Source organism: Narcine bancroftii, chromosome 11, assembly GCF_036971445.1.
Source record: "Narcine bancroftii isolate sNarBan1 chromosome 11, sNarBan1.hap1, whole genome shotgun sequence".
Lineage (NCBI taxonomy): Eukaryota > Metazoa > Chordata > Chondrichthyes > Torpediniformes > Narcinidae > Narcine > Narcine bancroftii.
This window is the reverse complement of record NC_091479.1, coordinates 11,035,113-11,055,644: the sequence shown is the minus strand read 5'-3', so window position 1 is coordinate 11,055,644 and position 20,532 is coordinate 11,035,113. Positions and strand designations below refer to the sequence as shown.

The window sequence follows — 20,532 nt, the reverse complement described above, 5'->3', positions numbered from 1 at the left end:
TCTTTGGTGCACCTCTGTCACGGTGGCCAGTGGAGAGCTCGCCCTATAACACGATCTTGGGAAGGCGATGGTCCTCCATTCTGGAGACGTGACCCATCCAGCGCAGCTGGATCTTCAGCAGCGTGGACTCGAGACAGCATAGAAAACTACAGCACAGAAAAAAGGCAATTCGGCCCTCTCTAAGAGAATTCACTGAAACATCATTTCTCTAGGCTCACTGACCTGTCATTTATCCAGCTGTTCTATTTCCCTCTGCAAGTTTTGTAAGCCTTCTTCGCTGTCCACAATGCCTACAATCTTAGTGTCATTTACAAACGAGCTAATCCCATTTACCACGTTATCCAGATCATCGATATAGATGGCAAACAACAATGGTCCCAGCACCGATCCCTGAGGCACCCCACTAGTCACAGGCCTCCAGTCTGAGTAGCAATCATTCACCACTACTCTAGCTTCTCTCGTCCAGCCATTTATTTTTTTTTTTTGAGCCTTTTTTTAAACAATGGAACAATGTGAGCTACCCTTCAATCCTCGCACCACACCTGTGGCGAAGGAGATTTTAAATATTTCTGTCAGAGCCCCTGCAATTTCTACACTAGCCTCTCTCAAGGTCAAAGGGAATATCTTGTCAGGTCCTGGGGATTTATCTACTCTTATTTGCTTTAAGACAGTAATCACTTACTCCTAAATCTTTACAGGTTATATTACCTCACTGTTTTCCTTACTTCCCACGACTCTGTGCCCATTTCCTGCATGAATACTGATGGAAAAAATATTTAAGATTTCCTCCATGTCTTTGGCTCTGTACAAAGCTGACCATTCCGATCTTCAAGGGATGTGCCTTATTATCCTTTTGCTCTCAATATATCTAGAAACCTTGAGGATTTTCCTTCACATTATCTGCCAAAGCAACCTTGTGCCTTTTAGCCTTCCTGATTTCTTTCCTGCATTTTTTATACTCCTCAAAGTCCTCATTTGCTCCATGTTGCCCATACCCGCTATACATCTCTCTTTTCCTTCAAACCAGATCCTCAATATCCCGTGAAAACCAAGGCTCCCTAGGCCTGATAAACCCTGACAGGAACATACAATTTCAGGACTCTCATAATGTCATCTTTTAAGGGCCTCCACTTACCTTGCACATCCATGGCTGAAAATAACTCCTCTCCAATTTAGAACCTCAACCTGAGGCCCAGATCTATCCTTCTCCATAATTCATTTGAAACTAATGGCATTATTATTACTAGAGCCAAAATGTTCCTCGACACATACTTCTGTCACCTGTTCCCTAATAAGAGATCCAGTATTGCACTCTCTTAGTTGGTACCTCTATATACTGAGTTAGAAAACTTTCCTGAACACATTTGACAAATTCCAAGCCATGCAGCCCTTTTACAGTATGAGTGGCCCAGTCAATATGTGGAAAATTAAAATCTCTTACTACTTTCACAACCTAGTGTCTCCTGCAGCTGTCTGCTCTCTCTTCAGTACAGTTTAGTTATCAGTAAGGAGCAATTCTGTCTGGCCCACGGGGAAAAAAAATGTCAGGGTTATATGGGATGTCATGTGTGTACTGTGACAATAAATTTGAACTTGGAACTTAAATGAAAGACTAAAAGAATTGTTTAGGAATTAAATGGGGAGAGTGGACCAACAGTAGAGCCCAACGATACATGAAAGAATAATTTGTAAGCGACAACAGAATGATTGGTATAAGTGTGACATAAAAGGAGAAATGGATGGCATGCATACCCCTTGAATCGAGTTGAAATTGTGAAGATGAGAGATAAAAGCTATGTAAGCCTGGGTTAAATATGGGCAATTCATTCAATGTGATAATCAATGCAGAAATGTGACAACTAACTACATTGTTAAAGTAATAGACGGCAGAGGAGAAAAAAAATTGCACTTGCTAATTCAGATCAGTTCACTAGAGAATGTGTAAATGCAGAAGGTGTAGAAATGACAGCCCTGTATCATGTCGATGGATTGAACGTGGAAGCTTTATTAACTATTTGAACTGTCATGGTCTAGATTCAATAAATATCCAAGAAAGTTTGCCCATAGTAAAGTTGGAATAATGATCCTCATTTTGCATATAGTTGTTTATAACAATAAGAATCTTTTATGCAGTAGTGCATAGACATTATGAAATAATTGCATTATCTTTTGACAGCTCTTGCAGTTACATTGTTATATATTCCATGTAAACATCCGTTAATGGTTATATGTCCTGAGTTTTAAAAAAAATACATTTATGAAGTGAGTATCCCAGAACATTTTACTGCTAAATTGCACTATAGAGAAACCCAACAGCTGTGCAAAGCATCAAGGTAAGTGATCAGCAAATTTCATTGAGCTGTTGCACCGGAAAAGATGCTGGCTTTTCCAGTGAAACAGTACACGGGAAAGTGTAACTAAATGGTCATCTGAAAGATTGCGCACCCAGCACATTGTTTTAGTCTGTTGTTTTATGAACCTGGATATGTTTGAGTCTCTGGATTGCTCAGGCTAAATTTGCACATCTTAGAAGGGTAATGTACCTTTTTGTGTAATAATCTGGATTGTACGGTGTCTGTTCTTTGTAGGCCAAAAGTTCCCATTGTATTTCTACTGGCATGTAGTATTCTCTATTTGTCAAGTGTCCCAGGTGACTTATTTGAGCAAAATTTAAAAAAATAATTTTTGTGCAGATAGATTTGAACTTTGATTTGAGTTGTTGAAATGCTAGGGTTAATATTTGACATGTGTACAAATACCTGTAATCCATGTGGAATAAAGTAAATGCCACTTTGACAAAATTGTTGTTTTTGAAATGATGAAACTCCACTATTCCTAAATGAACACTGCAGACATTAAAAGGAGAGTTGAAAAATGTTGCCCCGAAGAAAGGTAAAGAAATTAACTTGTTCCACCGACTACCTTATTTAACATGGAAAAAACACGCAAATGTGGTAAAGGCGAAGATACAGAACCAATGTTTCGGGCTTGAGCCCTTCATCAAGATGTGGGGGAACATGAGAGATGTCTGAACAAAAGGAGGGAGGCGTGGTGAGTGTGGGAGATGATAGGTGGAGGGGGAGAACACCATGGGGGGTGGGGGGGTGGAGTCTAGGCTAGGTGGAGAGAGAATGGAAGTAGGAAATGGAATAACTAGTTAAGGGGGGGGGGAGGGAGAAAAAGCAAGCTGGTTAGTGGAATGCAGTGAACTCATTGTTCAGGCCCTGGGGTTGGAGGGTGCCCAGATGAAAAATGAGGTGCGGTTCCTCCAATCTGTGGGTGGTCAGGGTGAGGTGAGGTAGTGTGAAAGGCCATGGACAGACATGCGAGTTTGAGAGAGAGTGACTCAGAATTGAAACGTTTGGCTACGGGGAGGTCTTTTTTGTTGCAGACAGGGAGGAGATACTGGGCAAAGCGATCTCCTAATCTGCAACTGGTCTCTCCGACGTAGAAAAAGCCACAGAGAATGCACCGGATACAGTAAATGAGTTCTGTGGAGGTACAGGCGAAGTGTTGCTTCATCTGAAAGGTCTGTTTGGGACCTCAATTTCTCCGACTCCGTTGCATCTGCTCCCAAGATGAGGTCTTCCAGTCCAGAGACTCTGAAATGTCTGCCTTCTTCCACAAACGTGGCTTCCCCTCTACCACTATTAACTCAGCCCTCACCCACATCTCCTTGATTTCCTGCCTATCTGCCCTAGCCCCGGTTTCCCCCAGAAACAATAAATACAGAATCCCCCTCGTCCTCACCTACCACCCCACCAGCCTTCGCAACCAACACATTATCCGCAGGAATTTCTGGCACTAACTACAGGACCCCACCACCAGACACATTTTTCCTTCTCCTCCCCTCTCAGCCGTAGGGACTGCTCCCTCCAAGTCTCCCTTGTGCACTCTTCCCTCCACATCCATCACCCCGCCCCTCCCTGACACCTTCCACTGTGGTCGTAGGGGGTGTAATACCTGCATCCACACCTCCCTCACCATGGTCCGAGGTCACACACAGAGCTTTCAGGTGAAGCAACACTTTGCCTGTACCTCCACAGAACTCATTTACTACATCCAGTGCACCCTCTGTGGCCTTCTCTACGTCGGAGAGACCGGTCGCAGATTAGGAGATCGCTTCGCCCAGTACCTCCTCCCTGTCTGCAACCAAAGCGACCTCCCCATAGCCAACCATTTCAATTCTTAGTCACACTCTCAAGCTCACATGTCTGTCTATGGCCTTTCACACTCCCCACCCTGTCCATCCCCAGAATGGAGGAACAACACCTCATTTTTTTGTCTGGGCACCCTCCAACCCCAGGGCATGAACATTGAGTTCACTCCATACCACTAATCAGCTTGCTTTTTCCCCTCTCCCCCCCCCCAACTAGTTATTCAGTTTCTACTTCCTTTCTCTCTCCACCTAGCCTAGACTCCCCCCTATGTGGTTTTCTCCCCCTCCACCTATCCTTTCCCACCCCCTCCCCTTCCCCCTTTTGTTCAGACATATCTTGTGTTCCTCCACACCTTGATGAAGGGCTCCAGCCCAAAAAGTTGGTGATGTATCTTCACCTTTGCTACATAAAGGCTCTGTTTGACCTGCTGAATTTAGGTTCCTCCAAGAACCCTGCCTCGAGTTCCCCACCCCCTTCCTTCTCCGAATAGAGAGTTATCTTCCTTGGAGCCCTCTGCACTCTTCCCCATTTCTGTTTGAAGAACTCCGCAGGTTAAGGAGTATCCACTGGAGACTGAGAATTTAGTTCAGCTTCACTCGTATTTTGGTCTATTGTTTTTAAATTGTGGAGATGGATCTCTGGTGAAATGCTTATAAATTCCCATTGCTCTTGTTTGTTATTTGTAAAATATATTCAACTGTTTCTATTGATTTACAAGCTTCAGCCCAAGGACACAATTACTTATAAAAGAGCCTTTGGACTCATTTAGAATCAGACATTGGGTATAGATGCACGTGAATGCCAAACTGCTTTAATCTGCAGGATTGAAGATGACGCAGCGTGAAAACCTTTCTGTGGTGCTCTATGAAAAGAAGAAACTGGGATTGGTAATCGACTTCTCTTGTTTTATAACTTGATAACGACAGGAAGTAAGATAGATGAATGTATTGATCTTGCAGTAGAAAGAACAAATTCAAAAGGAACATTAACTTTCACTCTCAACAATAACTTGTGAGCAATTGACTTGTAAACCCTTGGTAAATAGGAAAATTCACAGGTAAATCTTAATAGGGTTTATTTTGTATCTGTTACTACTAGAATATGAACAAAATTAGTGGATTTTAATCCTGTTATTTTAAAATAAAAAGTAGAAGAAAATCTGTTCAATTGGTTTAATATTAACAGTTCTGAATAGACATTTCTTGGATATTGTACAACCTTGAGAAGTGGTGCAATTTTAGAAGAACACTAGTTTGGAAGTGGTCCTTTTTTAGTTTTAACTGAATTGAATTTTAGCCAAATTACTTTCATATGTTTGCAATAAATTCACAAATTGTCCCACTTGTTCTTGAGTGAAACACAAAAGCCTGCAGACACTGTGATTGTATTCAAAACACAAAAATCCTGGAGGAACTCAGGAGGTCTTGCAACGTCCATAGGAGATAAAGATAGATCATCGAGATTTCGGGTCTGAGCCCTTCATACTTAAATTCTGTGAATGTGCAGATTAGTGTGTGTGTGTGTGTGAGAGTGACAGGTAGATACAAAAGCTTACAGACTGAAAGTTTATCAAGTTAAATTAATTTGCTTAATTGTAATATCATTTCATTTAGATCATAATCTAAAACACTAGATTTGCATCATAATCACATTATGTAGACTTCTTAAATGTTTAAATGTATTGCATGCAAGTGCCCTGTACTCCTAGTCTTCCATTTTATTTGTGACATAGGGTCTCAAGGTTACATACTTTGAGACATCATGACGGTTCAAACCTCTCTCAAATACATTCTCCATCCTCTCCCTTCACAGGAAAAGCGACCGATTCCAGAACCGGGCCCTGATGGTAAGTCTTTCATGCATTAATCATTAATATTTATTTTCATTCATGGTACTGTAACTAGAAAGTATATGAAAGTTTGTAGATGCTGTGATTGAAGTGAAAGCAGAAATGCTGGAAGAATTCAGCAGGTCTCACAGCGTCTACAGGAGGTAAAGATAATGTAACTAATGTTTCAGGCCTAAGCCCTTTTTCAAGGTATGAGCAGAAAGGTGACAGGCACCTGAATAAAAAGGCTGGGGGAATGGGAGCACAGGCCAACAGACAAAAGGCTAGAATTGATTATTGTAATTTTTCTTTCTTTATAATAATTAAATCACATGTTATTAACATATAACATTACAGTACAGAAACAGGCCATCTCGGCCCCTCTAGTCTGCACTGATTTAAGTGAATTCCTCTTTGATGCTTCTTTTTCTTTACTTTCTTTAATATTGACATGCAGATCGATATCTAATATTTTGTTAATATTATTGATATTGATGTTTTTCTTTTTGATTATTCTTCATTTTTTGACTGCATGTTTGTTGAAAATTCTCAAACTAAAATATTCAAAAAAAAGGTGATAATTGGACGAATAGGTGGACAGGAGGGGAAAAGGTAAGAATTGATCAGGCTAGAAGGTGCCCAGACTGAATATGAGGTGTTGTTCCTCCAATTTGCAGGTGGTCTCAGTCTGGAAATACATGAAACATGGATAAACATGTTGGCATGGGATTGAGGCGGGGAATTGACATGAGTCACTACTGGGCGATCCCCACTATTGCCACAGACAGAGCAAAATCAAGTTTATTGCCATCTGATTGCACAAGTACAACCCGAGGAAACAACGTTCTCTGTAAAACGTGCAGACAAACAACCAGACATACCACACATACAACCAATACATATGCAGCACAATTATTTCATACAAATAAATAAATAGAATTTGTTTCATGAATCTGAGAGTCTCAGATGGTCAGCGTGAACAGTTCCTTTCGTCGTTCAGCATTCTCATTGCCCGTGGGAAGAAGCTGTTCCACAGTCTAGTGGAGCTGGCTCTAATCATTCTGTTTCTCTTCCCTGACGGGAGGAGCTGAAAGATGCTGTGTGCAGGGTGAAGGGGTCCTCAATGAATTTGCACGCCCTCTTCAGACGATGATCCTCCTACATCACGTCGATGTGGGGGAGGGAGACTAAGGTGTTGAACGATGCAATCTTCCAGTCTGTGTCCAGAACTAGAAAATATTGGATTGTAATATAGACTTACTGTGATAGTACAGATTCTATAACCAATGTGTATGTAGATCACACATGTCAAACTCAGGCCCGCGGGCCAAATTTGGCCCGTGATATAATTCTATTTGGCCCGCAAGATCATATCAAATATGTACTAGAGCTGGCCCACTGGAAACCGCGCCAGTCTAGCGCATGCACAGCTAATACTACAAATCCCAGAATGCTTTGCAAATGCGTTGGCGCCGACCCGTCAGCCCGCTAATCGCCCCCACCTCCTCTCTTTACTTTCATTAGTATCTGCGACCTGTCGCCTAACTCACATGTAATAAACCCCTTACGAAAAATGGCCAAACGAAAGACAGAAAACAGGACCTTTCAAGACAGGTGGGAGGCAAACTCTGACCCCACAGTTTGATGAACTTGCATCTAAGAAGAGATGCCAAGTATCTGGTTTAGACCCAGGTGCATCAGAGTAAATCACAGTATCGCAAGCTAAGCTTGGATTAATATTTTCTTTCGTTAATTTTGGACTGTTCATCGTTGAAAGATTGGATTTTCATTGAAGCAAGTTTTTTTTTTACTTGTTGGCTTGTGAAAAAAAAAACATTTAAAAGGAGCTTAAAGGCGAGAGAGAAATATTATTTATTGAATATTTTATTTCTCAATTGTTAAAGCTTCTTCTGGAAAGAGTTTATCCAAAACTATTATTAAACATTTATTTTAATAAGAAAAAGTTTAACATTACATATGTTGAAAGAAGAGAAAACATGCAGATGTTGTTGAAAATTTTCAATAAATATTTAGTTTGGCCCACAACTTAGTCCAAGTTTTTAATTTTGGCCCTCTGTGAATTGGAGTTTGACACCCCTGATGTAGATGGTCGTGTAGGATGACTGTGATTGGCTGAGAGCGTAGCACCACCTACTGGCAGGTCTTAAAGGATGGCTCCTCGCCAGACCAGGTCATTCTGGACTGGTCGACCTCCATGTGATACGCTCCAGTCTTTTAGTTAATAAAAGCCTTGTTTTGGATCAACAAGTCTTTGGTTCTTTCGACGCGCTCAACACTTACAATTTGTGGCAGTGAATAAATGATAAATAAGAAAACTATTGATACGGAAAAAAAAATAGAAAACATTAGAAACACTCAGCAGACCAAGCAATGGCTGGAGAGTGACATATGCGACATATATTAAAAACTGGATAACACTGGTTCTATGCATGCCTAAAATCTTTTCATCTCTATCCTGTAAAAGGTCAATAACCTCTCTCCATTTATATTATCTGACCAGTGTTAGGTCTGCTTTGTTCATGAATGAGTGAGACAAACACCAGGCTGAGTTGAAATCAGGGTTCTTTGTTCTTTATTACCGGATTGTAACACTTGCGACTAACCATGTTAGTCGGAGAATGCATTCTCCCGTTATCAGCAAAATGGTGATTTTTTTATACCCCTGGATATGTGCTTAGAACATCATCATATCATTACTTGTCCAATGACTAAAACTGTTGCTATCCTTTCCCTGCTAGCTTCCTGCCTCTCAATCCATCAATGTCTCTCTTATCTTGTAAGTACAAGGATGCATTCACATCTTGTTACAGCCCTGCACATTCCCATCTCATGATGTTTTACCTTACACCAGCTGAGCATTTTCTGTTTCTAAGTCAAATTCTTTGTTAATTAAGGAAATACTAAGAATGTTTCCATTTTTGGGAAAATTATTTTACTGTCCATTGAGAAATCCAAGACTATGCCCTCGAATATGAAGACTAATCTGGTGGAATGCCATTACAATTAAGCCATTAAAGCAATCTTGCAGGACACCATGTGTGTAACACAAAATTTGAAAATGCAGAACTGATTTTTCTTTTTTACTTTATCATCAGTCAACTCTGTATTTTATGAATTCTAGATGCAAAATCATTTCTAGTCTAATTTTTCTGAGTCATGTCTACCACATTTCTCAACATGTTAAATCCAAAAAAGTTTTAAAATTTTGCATTTAGTGTTTTTCCCCTTGGAGGGGTTGTGCTATACAAAAATAGCATAATTATACATTTGTATCAGTTATGGATACCTTTCATGAATTACTCCCTTGAGTTAATAGCCTTGAAATATGATGTAGTTTTGTGTGTTCTACTTCAAGTCCGGAGACTATACCTGGTCTGATACAGACATTATTAAGGTTATTTATTTCTAATAAGCACAGGCGATTTGTACAGACCTTGACTCAGCAAAGCAAACTGTTTAATATGCATATGTTAAGACTTCCTTGTGCCTGTCTGTTATTTTACTCCTATTTTGGTGACTGGCTCATGTCCAAAATGTTGGTTATATCTATATATTTGCTTCCTATGGATGCTGGATGACCCATGTTTCTCCAGCTCCTTGCGTATTGCACTGCAATTACAGCGTCAGCAGACATTCCTGTTTAAAGAACAGTCTTTTCACAACTGTTGCTGCCTATCTCCTGAGTTTCAGCCCTTTGCACCTGAATGCCTGAGTCTGTCGCCTGGGAAAGAGTTTGTCCTTTCAGCAAAAGGACAGCAGGTGATGTTCATTTCCACAGCGTCTTTAACGAGCAGGAATGTTATCAAATAAAATGTCATCAAGCCACTCGACAAGATGATCCAGGTGCAGGTTAGTGGGACTAGACAGAAAAATAATTTGGCACAGACTAGAAGGGCCTGTTTCTGTGTTGTAGTGTTATATGAAGATATTGCAGTAGGTAATAAAAAAAAGAGCACCTTAAAGGAAGAAATAAATGCAAAGTTTGAGGAAATTCCCATACTTACCCTCCTGAATGCATGGCCAATTGTGGCATGGTAATTGAAGACTTTTTGTTTGGAGATAAACCGAGTTTCTGGAGGCTTTTCAATAGGATCATTGCTCCTCTGACAGACAATAGACAATAGGAGCTGGAGTAGGCCATTTGGCCCATCGGGCCAGCACCGCCATTTTAGATCATGGCTGATCATTACCATCAGTACCCCTTTCCAGCCTTATCCCCATAACCCTTAACTCCGTTACCCACAAGAGTCTTATCTAACTTTCTTTTGAATTTAGTCAGCGAATCCGCCTCTACCAGAGCATTCCACAGATTCACACTTCTCTGGGTAAAAAAAATGCTTTCTCATCTCCGTCCTAAAGGGCCTACCCTGTATTCTTAAACTATGCCCTCTAGTCCTCGTCTCCCCCATCATTGGGAACAAGTCATCCGACTTCACCCTGTCTATCCCCCTGATGATTTTGTATACCTCAATCATGTCCCCCCCTCATCCTTCTAAACTCCAATGGATACAAGTCCAGTTTTTCTAGCCTTGCTGCATATGACAACCCTGCCATCCCTGGAACTAACCTTGTAAATCTGCGCTGCACACCCTCCATAGCTAGTACGTCCTTCCTCAAGTTTGGAGACCAGAACTGGACGCAATACTCCAGGTGGGGTCTCACCAGGGCCCTGTAACTGCAGAAGGGCGTCTCTGTTCCTACACTCCAATCCCCTCTTTATGAAAGCCAACATTCCATTTGCCTTCTTCACAGCTTTCTGAACCTGCATGCTAGCCTTCAGTGACCGGTGAACAAGTACACCCAGGTCCATTTGCACTTCCCCACTCCCAAGCTGGTCTCCATTTAAATAATACTCAGCTTTCCTATTACTTCCCCCAAAATGAATAACCTCACATTTGTTCACATTGAAATTCATCTTCCATTTAGCCGCCCACTCCTCCAGCCTGTCCAAGTCCCTCTGCATTTTCCTGACATCCTCCTCACACCCCACACCGCCACCCAGTTTGCTCATGTTATTTATAATCCCCTCATCCAAATCATTAACATAAATTACAAACAACTGAGGACCCAACACCGATCCCTGAGGCACTCCACTCGTCACATCCTGCCATTCTGAAAAAGACCCATTTACTCCAACCCTTTGTTTCCTATCTCTTAACCAATTTCCTATCCACGTCAGCACCTTACCTCCAATACCATGCTCCCTGATCTTGCCCACTAGACTCCCGTGCGGTACCTTATCAAAGGCCTTCTGGAAGTCCAAATACACCACATCCACTGGCTCTCCCGAGTCCACCCTCTTTGTCACATCCTCAAAAAATTCCAGAAGGTTAGTCAAGCATGACTTACCCTTAAGGAATCCATGCTGACTAGCCCTTATACTATTATTACTGACTAAGTGTTCTGCTATTTCTCCTTTTATGATGGACTCCAATATCTTCCCCACCACTGATGTCAGGCTAACCGGTCTATAATTTCCCGTTTTCTCCCTCCCTCCCTCCTTTCTTAAAAATCGGCACCACATCAGCCACTCTCCAATCCTCAGGGACCTCCCCGGAATCTATGGAACTTTGGAAAATGTCGACCAGTGGCTCCACAATTTCCATAGCAACTTCCTTAAGCACCCTGGGATGTAGCCCATCAGGCCCTGGGGATTTATCAGCCCTCAGTCCCAACAATTTACTCATAACCTCCTGCTTCTGGATCCGGATATCCATTAGATCCCCTACCTCCCCAGTAAAGTTCCCCAAGTCTCTTGGTACCGCATGACCACTACCCCCTAACTGACTATAACCTATATCCTCCTTGGTGAAGACAGTTGCAAAGTATTTGTTAAATTCCTCTGCCATCTCCTTGTTTCCGGTAATAATTTCACCCTTGCCCATTTTCAAAGGGCCAATTTTAGACCGAACCAACTTCTTCCTCTTCACATACTTAAAAAAGCTTTTGCTATCCTCCGCAATATTATCTGCTAATTTCCTCTCGTACTTCATTTTCCTGTCTCTTATGGCTTTCTTAGTTACCCTCTGATGTTCTTTGAAGGTTTCCCAATCCTCTAATTTCCCACTCCGCTTCGCTATCTTAGACTTACTCCCTTTGGACTTGATAATGCACTTGATTTCCTTAGTTAGCCAGGGCTGCCATTTGCATCTCCTAGAGCCTTTCCTCCACTTTGGAATAAATTTGTCCTGAATCCTCGTAATCTGTTCCTCGTAACTCTTAATTATCATTATTATTCAAAAATCTATCTAATTGTGTTGCAAATTCATTTACTGATGCAGCCTGTTAATCTTCACTGGGCAGAAAGGGATAATGTGGCTAGAAGTAACATAGAAGAGCAAAGTGACAAGGATTTGAAAGCAAAGAACTTTTATAATCAATTAATAACTTAACTGCGGACTATTGTTAGCAAGAAGAGGGCACAACAGCAAAGTTTTGAATGTTGTCAAGTTTGAAAGCAGAAAAAGCAAAGCTTATGAGTAGTTAATTGGATTAATGATCGAGTGACGTCTGGGAGAGTTTAAGGCCTTGGGGTTGCGGCAGCAAATGAATTGCTGTAATGACTGAGTTGGGAGATCTTGTGTCCGATGGGGCTCTTGTTTATGGCTTGCAATGATCTTCTCTCAGATTGCAGGAAAATTATTCTGCAGCCTGGGTGGGGACAGAGGAACAGAACGGGGAGAAAAAACTGGCTTCAGACATCTCTATATTTAGTGTCATATGTTAAGCATACTTAGAATCAGTGAAAACCTCAAAAGGAATAATTTTGTGGGAAAAGATACTGTGGTTTCTGATAGCTCTGTTGAGCAACAGCATGAGATCCTTTGGAGGTAGAGGTAACAGTGCTGGATGTGAAGACTGGATAGTTTAAGATAAACATGAATGGAATCAAATAAGTGTCTTCCCCCAATTGGACAACAATTGAGAATTGGGTGTTTTCAAATGTGTGGGGAAAAAAAAAAATCTTCAGACTGGCCAAGAAGAGGAAGAATAGATCGTCAGTGTCAGGATCACATTGATAAAGAGATTTTTCGGTTCTGTGGCAGGGTTGCAAATTTGATTGGATATGCATCAATGGTCCTTCTTGAGGGTGAGTTGATCTAATTAACTCTATCATTTACAGCCTCTGGGGCTACAACATCAACATTCTTTCAGTCGTGTTTTACTGCATTGTGTCAGCTTTTTGTTCTAACCTCGTGTGAACTCTCTCCTCAAAACCCAAAATTTAAGTTCTTTATTTTAACAAATCATTTCTGTGGAGTTGTCAAGACATCCTGAGCTGTAACCGGGACAGGTTAAAATGCAGGGTTTCCAAGGTTTTAATCTTTGATAATCACGCGATTCTTTCAGAGGTCTTGCTGAAGATACATTCAGTGGGGATCTGTGGCTCTGATGTCCATTTCTGGCAAAATGGAGCAATTGGATCATATGTTGTGAAGAAACCTTTGGTTCTGGGACACGAGGCTTCAGGAACTGTGTTTAAAGTGGGACCTGGAGTACAGCATCTTAAACCAGGTCAGTCACCATAATCAAAATGTGCTGAATGAATTTTGGGGTGAAATTTGTAAATATTAGTTTGTGGAGAACACAAGTGCACCTATATTTTTGCAGGCTGTGAAAGGGAAAGCTGGTTCTCATCTCAAAACGTAGATCAAAGAAAAATAAATTTTTAATAAACTGCAGGTGCTGGGATCAGACTGAACAAAAGAAGCTGGATGGACTCAGCGGGTCAGGTAGATCCATGGGAGAAATGGTCAATCAACTCTCCAGGTTAGGACCCTTTAGAGGAAGGGGAAAGTCAAAAGTGAGAATGGGATTAGGTGTTATGTGAGGAACAAATTCGATGGGTCCAAGAAGCAATGAGTCTAGCAATGAAACTGCACGAGATGTAGATACACAGTAGAGGAAAATGCGAACAGTATCCACTACCCTTCCTCCCAGTGCAGGGACGACACCCAAGATAAATAGGGAGAAAAGAAGCACAGTACGATGACAATTAATTAGTGTACACCACAAAGCCCCTCACCCGTTACTGGCACACACCTTGATATCGATTCTCCGGTGTCGGCCCTGCTCGTGTCCTGGAGTGGAGCTCGGTTTCATGCTCGGGGAAAAGAGGCCCAGCAGCTCCATGTGACTGGCTTTGTACTTCTCCCCTCCCCCCTACCACCTTGTGGTCAGTGGGGCAACCCAGGTGATTAACAGAGCCAGTGATGACATGTGATTATATTGAAAAGGCCAACTGCAAGGTGAGTGCTCAGCTTGACCTTGATTGACAGATGATGTGACTAGGTTCCAGAAGGAGAGGTCATGTGACCCTTCACAGTCTACATCCCAAACAGGTTCCAGCCAGAGGTCACATGATCCTCTACAATCCACACTACAGTAAGTAAAGAAGAGATTGAACCAGAGTTACCCAAAATTGAAAAATTCAGGGCTCATGCTGTTAGGTTTAAGGCGGTCCAGGAAGAATAAGGTGTGTTGTTCCTTGACAATGGATGAGGCTGAGAACAGGCATGTCTGTGTAGGAATGGTGGAAAGAATTAAAAGGGGTAGCAACCAGATAATCGAGCTTGAACGACTGCACACTGGTGTATAGCAAAGCAGTAGGCCAATCTACCAATCTCCTTTTACACTCCTCTGCTTTTATTCTCTGCAGCCCTCTTCTATGCAACCACAGGTGCTTGGTCTTATGGCTATTGGTCAGTAAGGACATGAAAGTCGCCAATTGTGATCTGAGCATTCTAGCATTGATAGATGCACCATCCAACAGCACTAAAGAAAATTGACTTTCTCATATTCAGGTCATTGAGGCAATTTTAATCTGCCCCAGCTGAGCACAGATATCCAAGCCAGATATTAAGTTTAGGGTTATGTGTAGATATCTGGTTCAGAGTTTAACTCTAAATCTTCAGATGGTTTCCCAAAGAAAGGAACGTTGAAGCTAGGGTAGAACTCAAACATCTATTTTCTCCTCCTGAGTAGAAATAAGAGGAATGGTTTGTCTTCTGGGATAAATCTCTTTGAGAAGCTGTAACACTTATTTTGATGTTCAGAACATGTTTTTTATTTAAACTTTATGTGCCTGTTAAGTTAAAATTAAATCCTGCCGTTGTCACAAAGATCTTGCTATTTTCTGTGAATTTATTTTTGTTGATTCAAAGCAAGGCAGCTTTTCATGAGCTGCACAGCACAACACTACTTTTTTCATTGTACCTTTGAGCACATGACGATAAATAGTTCAAATAATAAATTAGTTGGATAACCACAAGCTTCAGGTCCAGAGAGGTCATCCATACTGGTGTAAAGTTAATTTGTTCAAAGGTATCAGGCCACATAGTGTATCCTTGTTTTGGTTACGTTATTTTTCTCTGTTACAGGTGACAGAGTTGCCATCGAACCAGGATTTCCCAGGGAAAATGATGAATATTGCAGAGCTGGTCATTATAACCTCTCCCCAGCAATATTCTTCGCTGCTACTCCTCCTGATGACGGGCTCTTATCCCAATACAGCGTACACAAAGCCAACTATTGTTACAAGTGAGTCACCGGAGTATCAAATGTTTGTTGAGACATGATCCTGGCAGTTTGACTTGAAGCATTATGTTGTGGGCAGGTAATATTGTAGATCTACATTGGTAGAATGTTTGACCCTTTCCCATAAGCGGCAAATGCATTAGTATTTTATTCTGATATACTGTAAATCCTATTTTTTTCCCAACAACTATTTTGGAAATAGAAACACAAGGATGATAATCAGTTTTCACTGTGATCTTCACCAAACTGAGCCACATCTACAAGTTTAAGTGTGTCCTTATTCTTAAAGAAATCTGAGATGACATGTCCTGAATAAACAATAGATCCATTGATAATTTTCTGGAATGCCTACCCTTGTTGCTTTATGAACATGGTGATGAGAGTTCCACAATAAACTACCAAACAGGTTAATCAAATAGGACTGAACTGTGTTTGAAATCCTTTTACAAAATTGCTAAACATAAAATAAAGTGGTAACAGGCCATTTTGCCCAATTTACATCCCATTAACTACACTCCCGGTACGTTTTGAACGGTGGAGGGTAATCGGAGCCCCCAGAGAAAACTGCACGGGCACAGAGAGAACATATGAACTCATTACAGACAGCGTGGGATTCGAAACCTGGTCTGGTCCTGATCGCTGATGCTGTTAAGGCATTACACTACACTTGTGCAAAATAATGCACAAGTTGTAAATCTGAAATAAAAATGTTGTAAATGCTCAGTGAGTTTTAGCGACAGTGGTTCTCAACCTCTTTCTTTCCATCACGTACCACTTTAAATCATCCCTATGCCATCGGTGCTCTGTGATTAGTAAGGGATTGCTTAAGGTGGGATGTGAGTGGGAAGGGAAGTTGAGAATCACTGCTCTAGACCCAATTGTTACTGAAATGTTTTGCTTGAGGAAAAATTGTCACTGGCCCATTTCCTTTGGAGTTCTGAAACCCTGCACATAACGAGTCAATGAGGGACGATTAAAACAGTTGTTCTCAAACTTTTTTTTCTCACCCACATACCATCTTAGCAATTACAACTTTTGTACTCAGTACTCTGCCCAGTGAAAGCACTCTTTCAATTTAATTAAATTTTGCAGGTACAGAAAATGATTTTTTAACTGAATATATACAAATGAGATTTGCAATTCTCACAAATTGGAATGTAACCTAACTTTCAAGAGATAAAGGGAGATAATGGAGTGGTTAGCTTAATATCTGTAGTAGAGAAATATTCACTTTTTTAAGGAAGGGAACTTAGAAAATAAAAATAGACCTGTGCAGAGTCAATATGAATTAATGAAAAGGAAATCATTTTTGAGATGTTGAATATTTTGAAAAAATAGAACCGATGAGGCCGAACCAATTCATATGGTATGTTTGGACTTTCAGGTCTTTGATTAGGTGTCACAAAGATTATTACTATATATACTGTTGTATAGGACGACCCTGGAATTTCCACCCAAAATGTTGCGTTTGGAGCGATACTCTTTCATACAAGATACTCTTTCACCATCCGCCAAAATCTGGCACTTACTGCTGACCAGTTGATCCTGTTAAAAGCCAAATCACAATATTTTAATAACAAATGATCATTTTAAAGGTTTACATTTTATTTGGATATTTTAAAATAAACCTCTGACAGGTGTTACAGGCTGTTTAAAGCCTGTACAGCGCCGACAGCAGTTGGATCAGGCTGATGGACCCCGCGGAGGAGCACTGAGACTTGACAAGTAACTAACAGGGCATGCGCGAGATTGCATCAGAATTGGCAGGAAAATGGCGGTGGAGTTGATATTTCGTTGTCGAGGGAAGAATTTTATGCTCTTTGTATCGGACAGGGGTGTCAAACTCAAATTCACAGAGGGCCAAAATTAAAAACTTGGACTAAGTCGTGGGCCAAACTAAATATTTATTGAAAATTTTCAACAACATCTGCATGTTTTCTCTTCTTTCAACATATGTAATGTTAAACTTTTTCTTATTAAAATAAATGTTTAATAATAGTTTTGGTTAAACTCTTTCCAGAAGAAGCATTAACAAATGAGAAATAAAATATAAAATAAAGTTTGCTGTAAAACCAGACTTCTTTTCATCTCCTCCACCTTCTGGAGCTTTTGTTTCTCGTTCAGATCCTTATACCTGTCCTGGTGTTTCGTTTCATAGTGTCGTTTTATGTTATATTCTTTAACTACAGACACGCTGGCTCCACACACAAGACAAACAGGTTTGTCTTTTAAAATGATGAACATATAGTCTGCCTCCCACCTGCCTTGAAAGGACCTGTTTTCTGTCTTTCTTTTGGCCATTTTTCGTAAGGGGTTTATTACATGTGAGTTAGGCGACAGGTCGCAGATACTAATGAAAGTAAAAAGAGGAGGTGGGGGCGATTAGCGGGCTGACGCCAACACATTTGCAAAGCATTCTGGGATTTGTCCAAGCGCTATACTGGCGCGGCGGCCAGCGGACCAGCTCTAATACATATTTGATATGATCTTGCAGGCCAAATATAACTATATCACGGGCCAAATTTGGCCCGCGGGCTTGAGTTTGACATGTGTAGTATAAGATGACCTGATTTTAAGGTGAAAATGTTAAATTTCGAGAATCGTCCTATACAATGACATATATGATAAACAAACTTAGACTGCAGTGAAAAGGGATGAGGTGTTCTATTGTACTGAATTGTGGACTGTTCAACAGGTAGAAAACAGAGTTGGGAAAAATTGTCAAATTTTGCATTGGGAGACAGAGTCAAGTGTAGTGCCATAGGGATTGGTGCTGGAGTTTCCAATGTATAGCAATGAATGAGGGATGGTTATATCAAGTGGTATATTTACAACTTTACTGATGTCACAAAGGAATATGGATCGAATACGAGCTGCAGAGAGGCTTCAGGGAAATGAATAGATGAAGTGAATTTGCAAATATGTAAGTAAGTCATAAACGTACCAGGACGTGACAAATGGAATGTAATCCAGAACAAAATGGGTTTATCCACTTCAAGTAGAAAGGTAATTTAAAGGTTGCCTTGCATTGGGGCAGGGTATTGAGTACAAAAATTGGGACATCCTTGTAGAGATGTTCAAGGTCCACCAAGCAATTAGGAAGGCCTTTTCCTTGGTTGGGGGCAGATGGAACCAATGGCAGATTTCAAAATAAGGGGTTGGCCATTCAGGATGGAGATAAAAAGAGCATAGTGAGTTTTTGGAATTCTTCACCCAAGAGAGCAATGAAAAATTAAGAAAGAAAATGATGGAATTTTAAGATAGTTTAAAAAAAAAAAAATCCACATTTTTACTTCCTCTGCCTTTGCAAGCACATTCACAGGGCTAGCAGAAAAAAGGATATGGAGACATGGAAATTAAATTCAGTTCCCCCCCCCCACCTCCCTTATCCACCTATTACCTCCTGCCATTGGGACCATACCCCTCCCCCCATCATTTTAATCAGATCCCTGCCGACATTTTTCCATACCTTGATGAAGGCCTTAGCCCGAAACGTCAGTTGGGTATCCTTATCTTTGCTATATGAAGTACACGGTTTGACCTTCTGAGCTTTTCCAGCATTGTGCTTTTACTTCTTTTTCCCGAGAAACTGGATGGGCAAGTTAGACCCCTATCAATGTTGCAAATATTGGGCTGTGGCGGTGGACATTCTCATGCCGAACCGGCCCTGCGTGTATCGCTATGCGGCGGGGCAGTCATGGAAAGATGGCATCGTCAGGGGTTTCTCCCTGTCTCCAGCATCCCTTCTAGCGTGCGCCCTGGCCAGCAATTATGACATCACATCGCATGTGGTGGCTGAGCCCGCGCTGCCCTTAAAGGGGCACGCACTGAATTCAAATAAACAGTCAGTCGTTATCGACTTTGGGTGTGGTGACTGTGCTTTCTTCAACAGAGCAGAGTGCCACAGAGCATTGGTATTTCCCTCAAAAACAAAGTGATTTCTATAGTGCTCTGTATTATTGGATGTACCAAATGACTCAACAGCTAATGAAAACCCTTTGAAGAATATTTGGTCCATGCCATTAGAAGGAAATGAGTCATCCAAATTGTTCAGAGCAAGTCTTGCAGTTGAAAAGATAATTGTGTACAGAGAATCTGCTTTTTTTTTGCTAATTTAAGAAAATCTAAAGATTTTTTTTTTAATTGCATTGTTTTAAAAGTATAAAATAGAGAAATATTTTAAACGGAGATTGGCGATGTATTTCAGAAATTCTCCCATCACAGAAAAATGTCTCATCGAGTTCAGATGGAGAGTTCAATGTCTGTCCCATTTATCATCTATTGTGTGTGACCTGAAAACTTTGGCATGGATGCTCGCTGAGAGAAGCTCTTTGCTTTGAACACAATTTATTAACTCCTAGTTCTGTTTCAGTCACAATTTTGACAGGAAAAGTTGATGTTTCCTTATTTCAGGCTTCCCGAATCTCTCAGCTTTGAGGAAGGTGCCTTGATTGAACCTCTTTCTGTTGCGATCCATTCCTGCCGCAGAGGGGGAGTAACATTTGGTAGTAAAGTCTTCATTTTGGGAGCAGGTAAGATGGGAGTTGTATAAGATACTATTAATATTCATTTGGCACTTAAGTTCTTTCTTCCAATTATGCATCGGTTTGAACCCATGCATGTAAATAGAACCATAGAACATTACAGCACAGAAACAGGCCTCTTTGGTGCTTCTAGTCTGTGGCAAACCATTTTGTTTTGCCTAGTCCCACTGACCTGCACCAAATCCATGGCCTTCCATACCTCTTCCATCCACGTACCTGTCCAAATTCTTCTTAAATGTTAAAATCGAGCCTGCATTCCCCACTTCAGCTGGCAACTCATTCAATTTAGCTGCACAATTTAGCTGCTGAAGATCCAACTGCGCTGGGTAGGTCACGTCTCCTGAATGGAGGACCATTGCCTTCCCAAGATCGTGTTATATGGGGAGCTCTCCACTGGCCACCGTGACAGAGGTGCACCAAAGAAGAGGTACAAGGACTGCCT

The 20,532-nt window shown here is 41.1% G+C and overlaps 1 protein-coding gene across 2 annotated transcripts in view; it reads left to right on the top strand.

Moving 5' to 3' along the window:
• The first annotated feature begins 2,814 nt into the window (after positions 1 to 2,814).
• The window catches only part of LOC138745511 (sorbitol dehydrogenase-like), a 30,892-nt gene continuing 13,174 nt past the window's right edge, over positions 2,815 to 20,532 (top strand). Inside the window, exons 1-6 of one of the 2 annotated variants that reach the window (XM_069902599.1) lie at positions 2,815 to 2,892; positions 4,983 to 5,047; positions 5,973 to 6,006; positions 13,360 to 13,524; positions 15,390 to 15,549; positions 19,960 to 20,078. In XM_069902599.1, coding sequence (XP_069758700.1) covers positions 4,991 to 5,047; positions 5,973 to 6,006; positions 13,360 to 13,524; positions 15,390 to 15,549; positions 19,960 to 20,078 — 535 coding nt within the window. In that variant the 5' untranslated portion in view covers positions 2,815 to 2,892; positions 4,983 to 4,990. Of the gene's footprint in view, positions 2,893 to 4,922; positions 5,048 to 5,972; positions 6,007 to 13,359; positions 13,525 to 15,389; positions 15,550 to 19,959; positions 20,079 to 20,532 lie in introns of those variants that run through there. The other variant, XM_069902598.1, reaches the window with a different exon arrangement.